The sequence below is a fragment of the Centroberyx affinis genome, unplaced genomic scaffold, assembly GCF_046629955.1.
Source record: "Centroberyx affinis isolate AG114_WGS23_722 - 3 ecotype Tasmania unplaced genomic scaffold, CSIRO-AGI_Caff_v1 ptg002510l_1, whole genome shotgun sequence".
NCBI classification, from domain to species: domain Eukaryota; kingdom Metazoa; phylum Chordata; class Actinopteri; order Beryciformes; family Berycidae; genus Centroberyx; species Centroberyx affinis.
The window spans coordinates 600527-618361 of NW_027280732.1; the positions used below are offsets into that span (position 1 = coordinate 600527).

Sequence of the window (17835 nt, forward strand, 5' to 3'; positions counted from 1 at the left end):
TTTCAGCGCTATGAGCTTGAAGCCCTAAAAAACCACCCAGGCCTTGGTCTCTGGCTCTATTACTACTCAGGTGAAAACTCTTGGTCATGGCTCTGCAAATCTAGACAAAAACATAGACAAAAAATCATTTCACTTTTTAACTAAATTCATTAGATAATCCTATTTTGTGCTTAGGTCACCAAATAAACAGAATTTAATATTGTTGTTGCATTAAAGTGGGGTAAATGCAACTTGCTCTCAGTGAAAACAGTAGTAGAGAAGTATTGAAATTGCATTCCTAAATCGCCAAATTTTCAACAGTTTTTCTTAATATCAGTTGTAGTTATTGTGAACTCTACTGATAAATACCCTACCTTCTTATACAATTTAAATATCTTAGTTTTTGGTTCATATTCTATTGTGCAGTGTCCTCCAGTGTCTCCTCTCCTTCCTTGCTGGCTGCACAAAGCGTTACCTCCACCCAGCCAGGAGCTCGTTCCGCTGAAAGTGTTTGGTTCATGTCCATGTGTGTGTGTGTGTGTGTGCATTTTGTGTATGTATGCAAATTTGTGTGTGTGTGTGAGTGTGATGCTAGTGCTCCTACTGGTTTCGAAGGTGGTGCCCTGGGCGGTCATGCTCCAGGTGCTGGTGCGGCGGCCTTTGGTCACCATGACGGAGAACTCGTACAGCGTGTTGGGCTTCAGTCCCGTCACCATGTGGCTCAGGCTGGTGGTGTTGGCCGTCTAGGGACACACACGGACACACACACAAACACACACACACACACACACACACACACACACAAAAACATACACACAGAGTTTCTATGATGGTACATTACACACCTTGGGAATAGAGTGATCTTCTATTAGACTATCTTTTTCATTTTTTCAGTGCCGATTTCTAGACAGGATAAAACACTGACCTGTCTGAGCGCAGTAATGTGTTGATGATACATTACAGACATTGAGCACCGAGTAGAAATCAAACCTTTTACATAGATATTGTGTGCTGCTCAAACAATCAGTGCCACAAAGAGACACAGAGTCAGAGTCAGATATACTATAAGTCTGATCATTACAAATAAGCATTAAAACCCAAATACTCTACCAACATGAGCACAACATCAAGCTTTTACACAACACTCAATACAGCATGGGTGCACGCTTAACGTGCATATGACATCACAAACCTCAAATTAGCATTACAGACTTAATAATCTGGAGTTACTTTTGATTTCTCACTCCTATATCCTGACCTCTGCTGGCCTGAAGCGGCTGGTGAGGTGATGAAAGCGGCAAGGCTCGAGCTCGCAGGCGGGAGCTCATGGGGTCGCAGCAGCAGCAGCTAAGGTTAGTTGGTGTCTGGCAATCCTATCTATAACATTGCGTGCTATGACAAAAACGCAGCTCTCCGTCGGGGGCTGTCAAGCAGAGGGCAGTGGGATAGGAAAAGAAAACACTGTGTTCTGAAGAAACAGGCAGCTGGTTGGAGAGCAGTCATCTCTTGAATAATGCACATGCTTGTCTAACAGACGGGAGGAGATGAAGGAGAGCAGCGTCAAGGTGTGGACCCAAGTCATCGCTGCTGGTTATATATTGGTCTTAAATACAGCAGTGCTAATGTTTAAGATGTAGCAGTCAGATATGAGGACGTTAAGAGTACCGAGTTCACTGTACACCTCAGTGGGCACAGTTGATAAAAAGACCGCTCTAATAGTCTTGTTAATATACTGGATTTGGTAATAGTACAGACACATGTAATAACCCGGGGACCTCCATAATTAGTGTCACAGTGTGAGAACCAAACCAATGTGGGCACCCAGGGGCGTCAGCAGGCCGAGCTGTACGTTATACCATATATCTGTCATGTCAGGGATACCCCCTCTCTCCCATTGTCCTTTCACTTTACTAAGTGCAAGAACTAACAAATCAAAAGTCTATTCAAAAATCATTTTTAAGAAAATGGCGGTGCGAAGGCGGTGTGGCAAGGCCAGGACTAATGAAAGAGAGCTGGGTATAAACATCCTGTACAAGAGTTGACTGCTGAGCGGTGGGGTTTGTGTGTGTGTGTGTGTGTGTGTGTGTGTGTGTGAGAGAGAGAGAGTCCTGTGAGCTGGGTGTACTGAGAACGCACTGTCAGGTCTTCGCCCTCTTTTTCCAGCTCTCAGTTTGTCTTGTCCTTGTTGAATAATTTATCAGTAAACGTGGGCCTTTATCTGGGCTCTGCTGCCTCACAGGTTTGCACGCATGCGCGAAACTGCACATGCGAGCGCACACACACACACACACACACACACACACACACACACACACACACACACGCACACACTGATTGTGATCCAGTATTTGGAGATAAGTAATGATCATAATTGAATTACAGGGCGGGGATCAGAGGCTGAATCTCAAACACCTTATTTCAGGGCTTGGCTCATTGCGTCTCTCTGTATCTCTGCTGCCAGTGTTTAGTACATCAAACCATCACACGTGACTTCATACACACTGACACTGGACCTGCAGCTGAATGACATCAGCTCCATCCAATCAATGTTATCATTTCACTGTCTATGAATCCTGCTATCTCTAGAAATGGGCTTGATTCTGATTAGAATTTGATTATGAGCACAAGGATAGTTATCAAACAGAAACGTTGACATAATTCACCATAGTAGGCCTTTATGCTTTTATAGAACCACTGCTTTCTGGATATATTCATCCAGTTATAGATTTAGAGGAGCTGGGCCAACCTCACAGTAGGACACTCAGACAAGATCTGCCATAGGAATGCATAGGAAAACATTTTATCCAGGTTACGTCCTTATAGCCAATTACAAAAAGTAACTGAGAGGTTAAAATAACAAATGATAGCTGCTGTAAATGTTGGTATGTCCTTTGTAGACCATGAAGTAGTAACATGTGGAAATCTCATGTTGTATCTGTGAAAATAAAATAAAGTTGACTTTGGCAATGCTAGTGCTAATACAGAAGTCTGGTCTCAATCTTCTATCCAACACATATGATGAGTTTGCCAAACTCCTGTTTAGTCTTTAGTCTCTATGCAAAGCTTGTTTCTGTCAGCTGTATGTTAGCTGAAAGAGAACTGAGCTTGGAGTTTGGTTCAGTTAAATTCTTGGGTTTATGGCGTTCTATCGACTCGACCCTGTGACTTGTAGGACAAGCCGTCTCTGACTCAACCTAGAGGAATGTCGAGGGAGTTTAACACTGCAACACTAAATCTTAACTTCTCTGCTAAAAAACGACTGTGTGAGGCTGTAGACTGTAGACTGACTAGTTCCCTTTGTTGTATTTTGAAGGCTGGATGAAAATGGATTATTGGTCTGCTGCAAATACCAGCACTATACTGCCACTGCGCTTGGGAGCTGTGGGGGGAATGTGTTATTATATAGAGTCGTATGACATTACTTTCTATTTTCAGAACATCAATACGTTTCTCTGGTAAGCACGGGCCTGAAGGGATTCACAAAGTCCCACTGCACTGAAATGAAAGGAAACCATAACTGTATTGAATGAAGGTATATCATCAAAGTCTGATCAGACTGAACTGATCTGAGTTGTAGTTAACTGAATTACACCGCATTGTAAACAAGTTACTTGAGCTTAAAAGTGCTGACCTGCACTGGAAAAGGAGAGTGAGTTTCTGCAATAGTTGAGTTCAATTTATTTTTCAGTTCAAAATTTAAACTGGAGCTTCTTTTGCTGGGGAACTCATCCTCAGTTAAATTAATAAAAAGGATTTCAGAACATAATGAAAAAAGCCTTTCGAATTGTAAAAAGATATCTAGACTACCAGTCAAAAGTTTGGACGCACCTGATTGAATGTACTCGTTTTTTCATTATCTTAAAGCCATTTTGATCTAAAGGCTTATGCTTGAATGCTTGAAATTTGTTTCATAGACAAATATAAATAGTGAAGTTGATGCCTATGTATGAATTTATCACCAAAGCCTTTGCCTTTCCATCGAGGCAAAGGGCGGCTACTTTAAAGCATCTAAAATATACGATAGTTGTGATTTGTTTAACACTTTTTTGGTCACTGCATAATTCCGTTTGTGTTATTTCATAATTTTGATGTCTTTACTATCATTCTAAAATATGGAAAAGAGTAACAATAAAGAAAACTGTGGTGTGTCCAAACTTTTGACAGGTAGTGTACTTGCTGAATTGACTCAACACAAACAAGAAATTCTGGCCCCCTCTTACCTTCATTTTGGTGTTGGCAGGGATGTTGGTCTTCCAGCGCACTGTGTAGTAGCGGGCATCAGTGATCTTTTGGTTCTTGGGCAGCGAGTTGTCGGCCCAGGTCACCTTGATGGTGTCGTGGCTCAGCACAGAGGCTTGAACACCCACGGGTGGCAGCATGGGGGTGGGGTCTGGTACTGGGGTGTATGGAGCATGGAAGAGTTCGTACAGATCAACATCGGGGTCTATGGGGTCTGCATACCAGCAGTAAGCCCGCACGCACACACATACAAATTAAAATGACCAAAATTAAAACATAAAGAGAGGCGTGGCATGGTGGATCAGACAGTGGAATCAAAACAGGATGCAGGGAGGGACGCACAGGAGAAATAAGGTTAATGAGTTAAAATGAAGGAGGGCGACGAGGGGAGGAAGAGGAGGAAGAAAATGAGAGTGCAGCAAGGATGGGATTGGGAAGGGTGAAGAGAAAGAGAGAGAAGATTCTATTAGACAAACAGACAACTACCTCTACAATAAGACACATCTACAGACTTGGTTACTATACAGAAGCTATTGTACAGTGCACGGTTTATTGTCTTTAGGTAGCACTATAGACAGAGAAAAAGAAATCCTCTATTCATAAAGAAAGATTACTGTAGGTCTATTGGGGAACTAGAGCGAAAGCAGGGATAAAATCCACAATCCTACAGCCAACTTATTACATGAGTTATACTTTGACCAACCTATTTTAAAAGGAGACAATATAGAAATGTGTTTATAAAAAGACGGATCTTTTCAAAACCTACAACATTGTAATGCAAAGTGGGTAAATATGTGAAAACTGAATGCACTGGAGCATTTGACTCTTGCAGAGTAACAATAACAAGGTGCATTATGTCCTTCAGGCTTGGAGAAACAACATTCAGGCTCCAAGTTACTCGCAGCCCATAGGCAGTGGAGAGAACAGGGTCACGGACAAGCGGTGGACGTCATGTATGTACCTAGTGCTGAGGCTCAAAACCTTACAGTAGAAAGCTTGTGGTGAAAGGCTGTTTTCAGTCTTTCCCACTCGCATTGTTACAGCTTAAAGCGGTGTAGCTTGACATGCATCATTCCTATTGTGGCAGTCCAATCAGTACTGGAAAATATGAATGATGCCCTACTAAAGCTATAAACTTGAGAACCTAGCTTGATGTAACACTGCAGTTTACATGCAGTCAAGTAATCGTATTAATTGGACTATTTCAGATTTAGTCCCAATTGCAGGACCTCATATAAACACCTAATCGTTTTGGAATATATTGACCAACGGCAATCCGATTGAAAATGCAATCCTGTTGGAAGTGCTGGATTATCCTGTTGACAATCCGCTTTTCACATCCAACTGCGATCATGTAAACCTTCAGTCGGTCGTGGTGCACATGCTCTTGCATATTATTCATTCACACAGTACAGGTAGATGGATGGCAATGTGGCGCACTTGTGGGCTAAAAGAAAATAAGGGAAGAAGAAGACTCTAGAAGTCTCATCCAGAAATAAATTAACACAACCCAAAAAATGCAGAGGCTACGGAGCCACATATAAGGCTTACAAAGAGGTTTCTCATTCATGTGGGTTATTGGCTGTAATTAAGCCGTGGGCTTTTATAGTTTTGGCAATGACATCCATGTACAAGTCAAAAATGAAATCATTCAAATCACCAGCTTTAACATGTATGGAGCTGATCACATGCTCCCTCACACATGTAAACAGTTTGGCACCCAATTACTTTTTTGTCGGTTTAGACAGATAGTCCTTTACAAGCCTGCATGTAAACGCAGTGACTGATTTACAGCCACAAGCTGCTCTTTCCAAAATGAGTGGGAGTGATTTCACCAAATGAATGTTTAGCTACTCTTTAACATCCAAGTAAGACCCATACAGCAGTACTGCTAACAGCTCTCTAACTCTTCTGTCTTGATTCTAGTCATATGAAAACAGTAGTGAATGTCTATCAGTATAGAACAGACTACAGAATAGAAACAGTTTATTTTAATTTAGTGGTATTCCCTTTTAAGGGCCCCATATACTATGTAATCCAACACTTGGATATGATGAATAGTACTTTTGCTGTGCAACAAGAACCTGTTGCTTAACAATCTGTGTGCGTGTGTGTGTGTGTGCGAGTGAGAGAGAGAGAGACAGAGACAGAGAGAGAGAGAGAGAGAGAGAGAGAGAGAGAGAGAGAGAGAGAGAGAGAGAGAGAGAGAGAGAGAGAGAGAGAAAGAGAGAGAGGGAGTGGGTGTATGTGTTTGCATGAAAACACATGTGTAAAGTACTTGCCTATTACAGCCTCGTAAACCCTAGTGTGCGTGTGTGTGTACATATACAGTATGTGTGTGCACAGGAGACAGGCTAAAAAAAGCAGCTCCCTGGCCAGAAACATTGCCGCCATGTTGAAGGATAAATGCTTCAAGATGGCCACTTGGCCGCAGCGCTCCAGGCTCTGACCGCAGTCCAGTGGCGACGGACGGGAAAGAGCTCTGGTCAGTCGGCCGCGAGGACACGCCTCCTCGACCACTTGTTGCACCTCTCCTCTCCGCCTCGCTCCATTTGACACCTCTTTGTGCAGCGCTGCCCTCGTTATATCCCCTGGACTGAGCCTGTGAGTGTGTGTGTGTGTGTGTGTGTGTGTGTCTGCGTGTGCCTGTGTTGCATGATGAAGATCCAAGCATTCATGTGGTTTGCGGAGACACACTGAGGTTTCGGAGTGGCATGCAAGCTGCATTTCTTTGCCCGGCTTGGAGGGATTCAGTCTCCAGCATTTACAAGTTCAAAACACGGCAGCGAAGAGCCTGACTTGCCCCCCAAACCTGCATTTCAGACGGCGCTGAAATCCCTCTTTTCCCCCCTTTTCAATAAAGATGTCACTTATTACAACACATTCAACCTAGCAGTCTCTCAGCCCAAGTTCGCCAAGTTTTTCTCAGTTTTTTTTTTTTTGAAAAGTAAAAGCACTATGTAGGTCAGCTCATCTTTTTAATCCCGACTTGAACAAACTGGCAGGAAGGGAACGCGCCCCCGAGGATTCAGCAGCAGACGATGGTGGTGGGCTTTGGTTCTGCTTTGAGAGGCAACGTTTGGATCTGACGGAGGGTTGCCAAAGCCACAACAGGGGGTCTGCTTGTGTGCGGCAGTGTGTCTGTGTGTGTTTGTGTGCGTGTGCGTATGAGAGGGAGAGCGCGCTTCTTAGGAAAAAGTCTGTTCATGCCAGTGCTTATATATGTTATAGTGGGTGTACAGTATGAGAAAGTGTGTGTGCCTGTGCGCGTGTGTGTGTGTGTATGCACATTTGGACTGCCTCCCCCCCCGCAGCATGTTGACGCGATTCATGTCATCCGGCATCCCGCCCCTCTCCGGCTCAGCGGTGCGATAGTGCTGCGGCAAAGACGAACTGCAGCGATCAAGGCTGAGCGGGGAGACGGGAGGCTGGCTGGGAGAAGACGGGGGTACAGCCCACACTCTGGGACCCCCCGGGGAGCAGGGGCTGGTGGGGTTGAGACGCCGTCTTCTGACAGTGTCACACAGACTGTGTGAACAGAGTTGAGACACTGTCTAACTGGCAGTGTTTCACACTTTACTTTTCCGATCAATTGTCAGGCGCGTTGGATCGGGACTTCAGTTCTGCTGCTAATTGTCAACAGGGTTGTGATCCGAGGCTTAAAGAATTATGGATCGTCTGGCTGGCGGCCAAACAGGATTGGCCGTATTCTTTGGCCGAGGCAACAAAGCCCTTTTTCTCTAATGAACAGAGATATCTGTGACAAAGCGAAGATAACTGCATCACAGGCTATAGAGGATGTACAGTTTTATCAAATAATATTTCCGGCCAAATCTTGTGGTAAGACATCTGTTCCATCAATATGTGAGCGAGGCTTATTGCCTCTAATCTAATATCAAGACAATAGATAATCTAGGGCAAAATTTGGGAGTTTTTGATCATTAGATTAAAAGGAGACTTAAGAGAACCGGAGGCCATTAAGAGGAGAGTTAATCGGAGCGGAGAGATACCCCGGCGACCCGTTATCTCCTTTGGAGTCCAGACACATTCTCTGATAATGATCTCAGGTTAGACAGTGCAAAGATTAATGTCAGTCCAAGTCTTCTTTGGGAGAGTGGTTATGGCAATATGCTCTGTGTAGTGTGCCTCATGGTTGTTTCTGTTATGTGTGAGCTTAATAGTACGCAGTTATTGGGATGCAAGTCTTTACCATGGATGGACTGTATAGACAAGACCATCTTGTCAGTGTAGAGATGAAAGAAAGTGCAGCATTGAGAACTAGCTGCAACTACAAAATTGTGACTGTTTGTAGTGTACTGAAATGTAAGATCATACATGGTTCATATCTGTAGGAAGTAGATTTAATTGGTGTGTGTGTGTAGGTCCTACCTGACTGTGGTCTTGTGATGGCGCTCTCATACACGGGGATCCCCTCGCCCACATTGTTGAAGGCCTTCAGTGTGATCACGTAGTGGGAGCTCGGGTCTGAGACAGAGAGAGAGAGAGCGAGAGAGAGATAAATTGATGCAGCTAGCTAATCAAGCCAAAACTCTTGAGACTCCCTACTCATAATTGCGATATTAGCCAGAGTGAATATTTGAATACAATCATTCATCTCTTTGTGATTGTAATGAAAGCTTCAATTATGCATATACTTTTTTTTTGGCAACAATACCACCCCCCCCCCCCCATCTCTCCATTTAGGAAGATTATTAAATGTTTCAGTCATACTCCACTTCTAGACTCCTTCTTAAGGCTTTGATAACTGTAGTATTACAAAATAAATAGATACTATATATTAATAAACTACTCTAATCTACTCTAATAAGTGTAATTTGTAAGAATAGCTGGATTAAGTTAGTGTGGCAAGTTTCATGTCAGTCGGATTTATGGTGTAGGAGTTTTTTTTCTTATTCTAGCGCCCCCATTAGGCCAATCCGTGTAATTTTTTGAATGCTGGAATACAGTGGAATAATGCATCAGTCCCCCAAGTCAAAATCAGAGTCTGAGATATCCCTTCCAAAGACTAAATTGCGTGGGGGACAAATAAAAAGAACAAATCAATATCTCAGTGAAAACATGACAACATGAGCAAATACAAGAACACAAAACGATAAAAGGAATAGAGCAGTTACAGAATGAAGAACGGTGTGGTGTGTTCTTACCGAGGTTCTCGATGCTGTAGTAGCGCTGCTTGTAGTCTACTTTGATGGTCTGGGCGTGCGGGCTGCCGATGCCGTAGCCGATGGTGTAACCGCGCACCACGATGTCCTGGTTCTCCGGCGGCGTCCAGCTCACCACGATGCTGTTGACCAGCGGACGGACGTGGAGCGAGCTGGGGATGTCTGGCACCCGGGACTCTGGTGGAGGAGGAAGGGGGTTAGTAGGTGGGTTGGACAGAAAAATTCTACTTATTCAAGGCACTTTGTCTGATTCTCAACTGTTTGACTCATTTGATCTAATGCTGAAAAAGGCTACACTATCACTTACCAGCATCAAGGCAAGGCAAGTTTATTTATATTGCATTTCATACACATAGGCAATTCAAAGTGCTTTACACAAGGTATATAAAGACATTAGATAAGAAACAAGAATACAGGATAAGATAAAAAAATAACTAAATAAAAAGAGATAATAAAGTGTATAAGAAGAGAGAATACATAAAGAATTAAAATGTATAAAAAGAGAATAAAGATCAAGTTGCATAGGAAATGCAGAACAAAAAAAGTCAAGACTGCTGATATGAACTTAAAGGAAGCTGAATGCTACTCGTTCAGCTCAGTTCCCGTGGAGACAGTGGCTATGTACACACTGCAGCTAAATACAGCTGTCACTCCTCATTGGAGCTTAATGCTGTTAGATTCACACAGAACTTGGTTATTAAGGAGAGTGACAACCGCATTCTACAACCAAATTCACTACCTGAAAAATTCAGGTATTGACTCCCGAACTTGAGTGCGGATTCGGTTAGTCGTATTATTGTGAACCAGAACCGGACTGGACAGCTGGCTGTTGCTTATTACGTTACGTAACGTTATCACTGTTAATTTGAAAGAGACGGAGGTAAGTGTTGTGAGACATTCTCAAATTTTCTATCCAGCCGGTTTCCTCAACATCGCTGTAGTTCCTAGCAGTTCTGCGGTCTTGGGGCAACATAAATGTTGCTTAAAAGTATCAAGTTTGTGAGGTGGAAAAAGAGAATACACCACTGTTATCAGTTTATGAATATCTTACAGATAAATTGGCGCCTCTGGTTACTGGTGTCAAGCCAATTCAAAAACACAGGCGATGGTAGCCGCCATATTGGTCTGAAGTAAACATTACAGACATTATTTACAGCCATCGCCAGATCGGAGGAATGCAGTCACTCCTGTTACCCGTACATACACAGTCTAGTCATTTTACTCCGCTCTGCTCCAGTGTGTACCATTCTTATGCAAATTCACTCTCATTCATAAACTGTGTATTCAGTAAAGCAGCTGATGTTACCGTCCAGGTCGCTCTCGAAGGTCTCTGCTGTGGTCCACTCGGTGGCCGGTCCTGTGCCGTTCACCGTGATGGCCGACACTCTGAAGGTGTACTCCGTCCCCCGCTCCAGACCTGGACAGGCACACACACAGTTTCCACTCAAAACACTCTGCAGTTTAGACTAAGATGTGGCTGAACTGAACCTCAGCAGCATAAAAACTTCTATTAAAACTTTTCTCTTTTTCTCGGGCCTGTTTTTGTTTTATTTACTGGCTCTGCATCATTCACTCAACCGGTCAATTGGGGCTTGGGCATCCAGACACAATAAATATTTTGAAGGCACAAATATCTCAAACAGATGCCCAATACTACGCTGCACGATTTTAGGAGAAAATCTATAAGCCTGCCTGGGGAGGGATCAGCCAGGGTTTGCCGCGGTGCAATTAACTTTCTCTTCCATTCAGTATCAAGGAGGTGATTGAGATTTATTTTTCGCCATTGATTAAGACGTAAGAACTTTACAGAGAAGTGCTTTGAAAGCAATGTGTGTAGGAGCAGCTAGTACAAAAACTATATCACTACGGAGGGAAAAAAGAAGAAAAACTCTGGAGTCTGGAACTGCCCGTATTTTTCAGCCGTGTCTACTTCAGATAGAGCCGCCTCACCGCTGGGGGCCGGCTTTGGTATTCAGAAGAGAGGGGGACGCCCGCTGACAAATGATATGTCGCTGCGTTAATTTGCTGTAAAATTTTTCATCATCGCTGTATTGGTCCGTTTGTGCGCTATATGCTAATCCGGTAGTCTTTTCTCTCTCTACCCACTATTCTGGGCCGCCCCTGGGGGTCGCCTCTGAAGACTGCCTAACCATCCCTGCCTCCAAGGCTACAACATCTCCTTCTAAACGCCTTTGAACCAACAAACACCCCTGTGTTTCACCCCCCAGAATGTTCTCAAAAATCTACTTTTAAGTGTATATTCTCTTTGATGCAGCACACAGCATGAGGTCGGGCCACTAAAAATGTTGCTGAGACATCTAATATTAATCATCATTGCTGTGCGTCTCTGGTGATATTGTCTGTGTTTTGGTGGTAGCGGCGGGCGATGGCGAGTGAAGGTACAGCAGGAGATGTAAATCCATCTAAAAGGATTTAGATGAGATTTAGATGTTGACTAAATAAACAGACTTTCAGGCAGGCTGAGGCAACACAGACAGTCAGATGTAGCCTGGAGTCTGAAGATTTTTTAAATAATGCAGCATGTCAGATATAGCTGACAGACTCAATGAAGAAGATGTTTATAGATGCCAAATGAAAAACTAGCAAACTTAAGTCTTGGGCAACTACCAACAACAGTAATTATAAGAGATTCATAATTTTGTAATGTTAAAGGAAAAATCCACCCTAAACCACTTTAACACTGTTAAAAAAACAGCTGTTGGCGATGCAGCTTGCAGTTCTGGGCCCATTTTGCTGTTTGATGGTATAATTTTCTTCTTCTTCCCATGGATAACTGGCAAAACATAGACACTGTGATGTTTAAAGTTATTTCCAGCAGCATCAATGGAATTTCATTGTTTTGTTTTTAGTAAGGGGAATTGAAAAACCTCTCCCTCTCTCCACCTTACATGTACTGAGTGCAACAAGTTCAAACCCCTTCAAGGCAGGTTGAGGAAAAGCGGGTTCACCAAAAAAGTAAATTATAAAACACAAAATAATTCCTGGAATGCACTGAACATCACAGATTGATGATATCCAACAGTGTGAGAGTATCGAAGGTGGATTTTTCCTTTAACGCTGGATGCCACACTTACCGTCGATGAGCTGGAACAGCTGGGTGCCTCCGGTGGTCTCGGCTGCCTCGCTCTTCCTCGTGCCTTTCCGGTAGCGGATCTTGTAGCCGGTGATCTCCCCATTCTGGGCGCCGGGGGGCGGGGGCTGCCACCGGACCATGATGCTCTGGGGGGGGAAAATGAGACAGATGAAACAGACGAGAGGCGTGTTTAGCACGTGTGGAGGAACCGCTTTTGTCCCTGCAGCTGTAAAGGTGACCCCATAGTTTTGCAGGTACGATGGAGCCTTCACACACACCTTGGCATAGCTGTTTGTGCTAACGTAACGCTGCGGGATACCGCTCTGTTAGTCAGGAACACCGTCTCACCTGCCCCTCCCCTCCTCCTGCTCCTGTCAGTGGAGCAACTGGGAGGCCCGCACAAAAACAAACACACCTCTGAGCTCGGGCGATGCAGTGCAGATTGACGCATTAGGAAGAAATAAACGCATGAATAATAGATATGAAGTGTCCTGATGAGAGGGGTGTGTGTGTGTGTGTGTGTGTGTGTGTGTGTGTGTGTGTGTGTGTGTGTGTGTGGTCGGGTTAGCCCTGCAGAGATGCTGAGGCAGAGAGATGAATGCAGGCGTTTGGCTGGCGGGCTCACGCTGTACTGGTGTGGGATTCATGTGTCTGAGAGAGAGTGTGTGTGTGTGTGTGTGTGTGTGTGTGTGTGAAGGGATAGGTGGGGGGTAGCCCAGCGTGGGAGAAGAGTTAATTAACACTTCCCCACTGTCACACTGATGCACAAAAGCCTGAATACATGTACGGGGCAACGCACGCTCTCCTCCCCAGCCGAGTCGAGGGAATTGCACAAATTAAATCTGTGTTAAGTGTGTTCAATTATTTCCATTTTTCTTATTACACTATCGGTCCCAACTCGCTATGCGTGTTGCTTTTCTCCCCCCTTCTCCCTGTTCATGAAAACATGTTTAATTGAGTTTTTGGAAATCGCATGGGAAGGCGAGAAGGCAGATGTCAAAGGGAAAAAGGTGCAAAATAAGATCACAAAAAAAAAATATGTGGCCCATGCTGGGCAAAAATAACCCCCCGCTCTCCCTTCTTAGATTTCAGTTATTCACCCCTGGTAAAAAAAAAACAAAAATAAAAAAAAAAAACGTGAGGTTCCGCTTGACAAGGCTCAGAGAGCAGAGTGAGTAAATATGAAATGAATGTTAATTAGGTTTTTTTTTGTTCAGTTCTATTTGGCTAAACACATCTATCAGCTTATTACATAAATGCTTTTATCTGTAGACTTGTAACAGAATTATTCCTAATGACGTTGTTTACACTCAAAATTAAATACAATGACAACAAAGAACAAACCAGAAAACACGTTTCGGTCTACATCTCGGAGTTGCCGCTGCCAGATGTTCGGTTTTACAGCTTTAAACGGGTTCATTTGGGTCTAGTTTTGGGAGGGGCCGACTGGACGGATGGTGTCCATTCAGAAAACAATTCCTATCCTAACCACCAAGTGTGTCCTCTTCATTTTTCTCTTAAACAGATGATGGTATTAGACTGCTTTCTCTCCACAAATCTCGGCTGAGTATCCCTCAGCATGGGTGGGCAGTTGCTGTTCTCACTCAAGCTGCGGGTGTGTGATAGGATTGTCTGCGAGTTTTTCTCTAGTCTAGCTTTGACAATTCTTTCTCACTCGGGCATTGCGTCGAATAGCGATGGGTTGGAAATGCTGGTTGCTGTTTTTTTATAGTCAACGCACATGTCCAGAGGTTTTCTGCATCTCTCTCTCTCTGCGGCTGTCTGTCTGGACTTGCTGTCTCACATGTCACGAGTGAGAAATGTCTTTTGTAAAACTGAATCTGTCACTGGGATGGGAATGTACAACAAATAGGCCTACAGCTCTCTGTTTGAAGATCAAATGGCTGAAAAGATTGGCAGCCTAGGCCAGTTTTCTATTTTAAATCAGGAGCCTGTTGTGAGGCCTGCTGCCAGCAGTGTCACGCAAAAACTATGTTTAACTGTAATAAACCGGATTTAACAGTGAAACTTAAAAAGACTGGGAGACACCAGGAGTAGTTGCATCGGCTGTGAGATATTTGATCCAGCAACTCCATCCAAAGAGAAATTCAATTAGACTAGCTAATGAAAGAAATCGCTAGATCACCCAAAGCTACAGTGAATTTATTCCTGTCACCCTGAAACATGCTAACCAACTGGGTGATGTCAGAAAGCCAAACACTCCACCGGGCTTGCTTTGTAAAAGTATGCTTTGAGTGTTAGCGCAACTCCCTGGCTTTCATTTGGAGCATGCTTCTAGTGCGAACTCCCAGGCTACTTCTTTTGAGTATCCATTTAGAGTTGAGCTCCAGGTTTCTTTGGCAGATCCAGATGAAAAGTGATAGAGAGGCTAAAACCTTTTGACAGGCTAAGAGTCTCCTGCCGATGAGAGGATCGATGAGGGTTCACACACTCCTAACCAGCTGGGGCTGCAGGCCTCTGACGCAGCTAATCGCATGGAAATAAAAAAAAAGTGGTCTGGCCTGCAGGCTATCTATCCGATCACTTGTGAGTGTGTGTGTGTGTGTGTGTGTGTGTGTGTGTGGATTTGGATTTGCTGATGCACCTACATACACAAAACAAGCTACTTCTCTCCTCTGTGTGCTCTGTCTGAGAAAGGTGTGTCCAAGAAAGATGTGAAAGCTTTCAAGTCTTTCAAGTCAAGTCTACAAGACCACGGAAGACTCTGGGACCCTTTAGACTGAAAGATCCTTCAAACTGTAAGCTTCCTGTTCAGTCAAGGTAACTCAGCCTTACCTTTGAGTTCTGGACCTCCAGGGTGAGGTTTTGAGGGGGAGCGCTTGGCACTGTGAAGCAGAAGAAAATAGACATTTTACTCTTCACAGTTACATCAAATTACTGCAGAAACGTCATCTACCGCAAAGGAAAGGTTACAATGTTTTGATCAAAAATGTGCCTTGCCGTTAGGGCTGAACGATTTTGAAAAAATATCTAATTGCGATTATTTTGACTGATATTGCAATTGCGATATGATTTGCGATATTAGAGGGAATGATAATTTTTACATCATTATTCTCATTTTCATTGAAAAACGTATTAAAATGATTATGGTGTGATTTTTGCGGGGATCTGTACCAAACAAAGATGTTTTCTTAAGTCTGTAGAATATGATGTGTGGGCCAGGACATCTCTGCAGCACGACAATATTTAATTTAAAATGGTATTTTGACACACATTTCACCTTTAACAAATATTGCACCTCCTGCGCTTTGAAAATCGCAGTAGGCCATATAGCCCTACTTGCCGTGCCATTTTTTTTTTTTTTACACATATACAGTGCTGCATTATTCATGAGAGATCTAATAAACTAAAAGGAGTCTTGGTAGAAGTTCTCAGACTATTTAAGTGTTAGTAGCTTCATTTTCATCAGCCAACTGACCGTCAGACAGGGTGCGAACGATGATGTCCTCGGTGGAGACGCCTGGGCCGTGCTTGTTGTAGGCCACCACCCGGAAACTGTACTCCGTGTGCTTCTTCAGCCCAGTCATGGTGTAGGACAGACCACCGATGTCTACGTCCTGAGAGAGAGAGAGAGAGAGAGAGAGAGAGAGAGAGAGAGAGAGAGAGAGAGAGAGAGAGAGAGAGAGAGAGAGAGAGAGAGAGAGAGAGAGAGAGAGAGAGAGAGAGAGAGAGAGAGAGAGAGAGAGAGAGAGAGAGAAATCAGTTAATTTCTATTACATTTTTGGCGTGTTCAATGTACAGACATTCAAATGTGAAGACTTTAATTGAACAAAGGCTAATGTATGTTAAGTGTATAATTATGTAAATGTGTTGAGATTAAAAAAGAAAAAATTATGTACAGATTAAATGAAATGGATACATGTTCTTAACATATTTTTCTGCAGTAGAAAGCAAAACATCAAGTGATTTACTTTAGTATTTCACCCCTGAGAGCATGTTTGATAAATACCGAGATAATACTGTTAGACATATCGCTAATCATACCATGAAAAGTTTATATTGACTCATACCTGCTGCAAATTTATTCTGACATTGCTTTGATGATGTTCAAGTTAACTTTGCCCATTTGAATATGAACAGTGTAAGCAATTTATCAAATGTGAGAACGCTACTAAATGGGATTCCTCCTTTCATCATTTCACAGTGTCATCACATTAACAACATTTCAGTTTGTAATTTTCTGAAAAAATGTCATCTTCCACTGAGATGCAAATTATGACTTCTGTGATTACGACTTTTAGTTGTACAAATTGGGCACACTGGCACATGACCAATTACTTCAAGTCGATTTGCATTCAGCTCTTTCCTCTTGACATTTGTCTAAAAAGCCGAGTCTTGAGGGAAATCTAATCTTGCTTCCAGAGAGGTCCAATCACAACCTGTGAGCTCAGGTCAGGTGATCGGCTCTGACCGCTTCCCCCCTGTCAATCCATCGTATCGTCTCCCTCCCTTCCCCTTGTCCTCTTAACACCCTCTTTTTCTTCATCTTTGTTCTGTCCCTTTCTTTCACAGACACCAGCGACAGTCTCTTCTCTCCCAGTTAGCCCTTTTCATCCCTCTCTCTTTCGTTCTCTTCATCTCTTGCCTTTTTCACCTCGTCTCCGGCTCGCTCTCCTCCAGGGAGCTGATGCATCATTACTCAGTGTGCTGGCTGACGTTTCACCCATTATCATATTAAAGGCTTTTTAATGCCTCGCTGGCTCGCACACTGCTACTGCTGGGGCTGACTCAATATCTAACCAGCTAGATGCTGCTCTTGTGACAGATTTAGACCTGTGGAGAAAAATCTGGGTGAATCACATCAACTTTCCTTTTGCACGAGATGTGTAATCGTGCTTTTGTATGAGATGCACAATCATATGCATGGCCAAACAGCGCATAAAAAGACTTGGTAAATACCTGTGGTTGGGAACTCTTTACCTCATCATAATTCAAATTAGTGCTATCTGTGTCACCGGCAGACATTTCAGAAGGCAAAATCTGCAATCATATTCTTTTTTATCTAATGAACCCTGCAATATCGAGTGACAGCTACATACTTCTTCACCTTACAAGGCAAAGTGTGAGTCATCTTTTTCGGGCAGATAACTGAATCCAGATAAGTTACAGACGGAATGCGATACAAGGACATCTGCATATCTAGGTTGACCAAAACCAAGTCCTCAACATTAAAGGAAAAATCCACCCTTGGATACTCTTACACTGTTAGATCTCATCAATCTGTGATGTTCAAAGCATTCCACGAGTTACTTTGTGATGAAGTGTTGTAATTTATTTTGCTGGTGTATCCACTTTCTCTCCATCTGCCTCATCTACTCC

General features: G+C 43.3%; 1 protein-coding gene across 2 annotated transcripts in view; it reads right to left on the reverse strand.

The window, feature by feature from the left end:
- neo1a (neogenin 1a) overlaps window positions 1-17835 on the reverse strand; it is a 161541-nt gene that overhangs the window by 11762 nt on the left and 131944 nt on the right. For both annotated transcript variants that reach the window (XM_071534263.1, XM_071534264.1), the window contains exons 11-18: window positions 15935-16073; window positions 15292-15341; window positions 12497-12641; window positions 10708-10818; window positions 9384-9578; window positions 8608-8703; window positions 4200-4432; window positions 584-722 (exon numbers count right to left, since the gene is read on the reverse strand). In XM_071534263.1, the coding sequence (XP_071390364.1) occupies window positions 584-722; window positions 4200-4432; window positions 8608-8703; window positions 9384-9578; window positions 10708-10818; window positions 12497-12641; window positions 15292-15341; window positions 15935-16073 (1108 nt within the window). The remainder of the gene's footprint in view (window positions 1-583; window positions 723-4199; window positions 4433-8607; window positions 8704-9383; window positions 9579-10707; window positions 10819-12496; window positions 12642-15291; window positions 15342-15934; window positions 16074-17835) is intronic.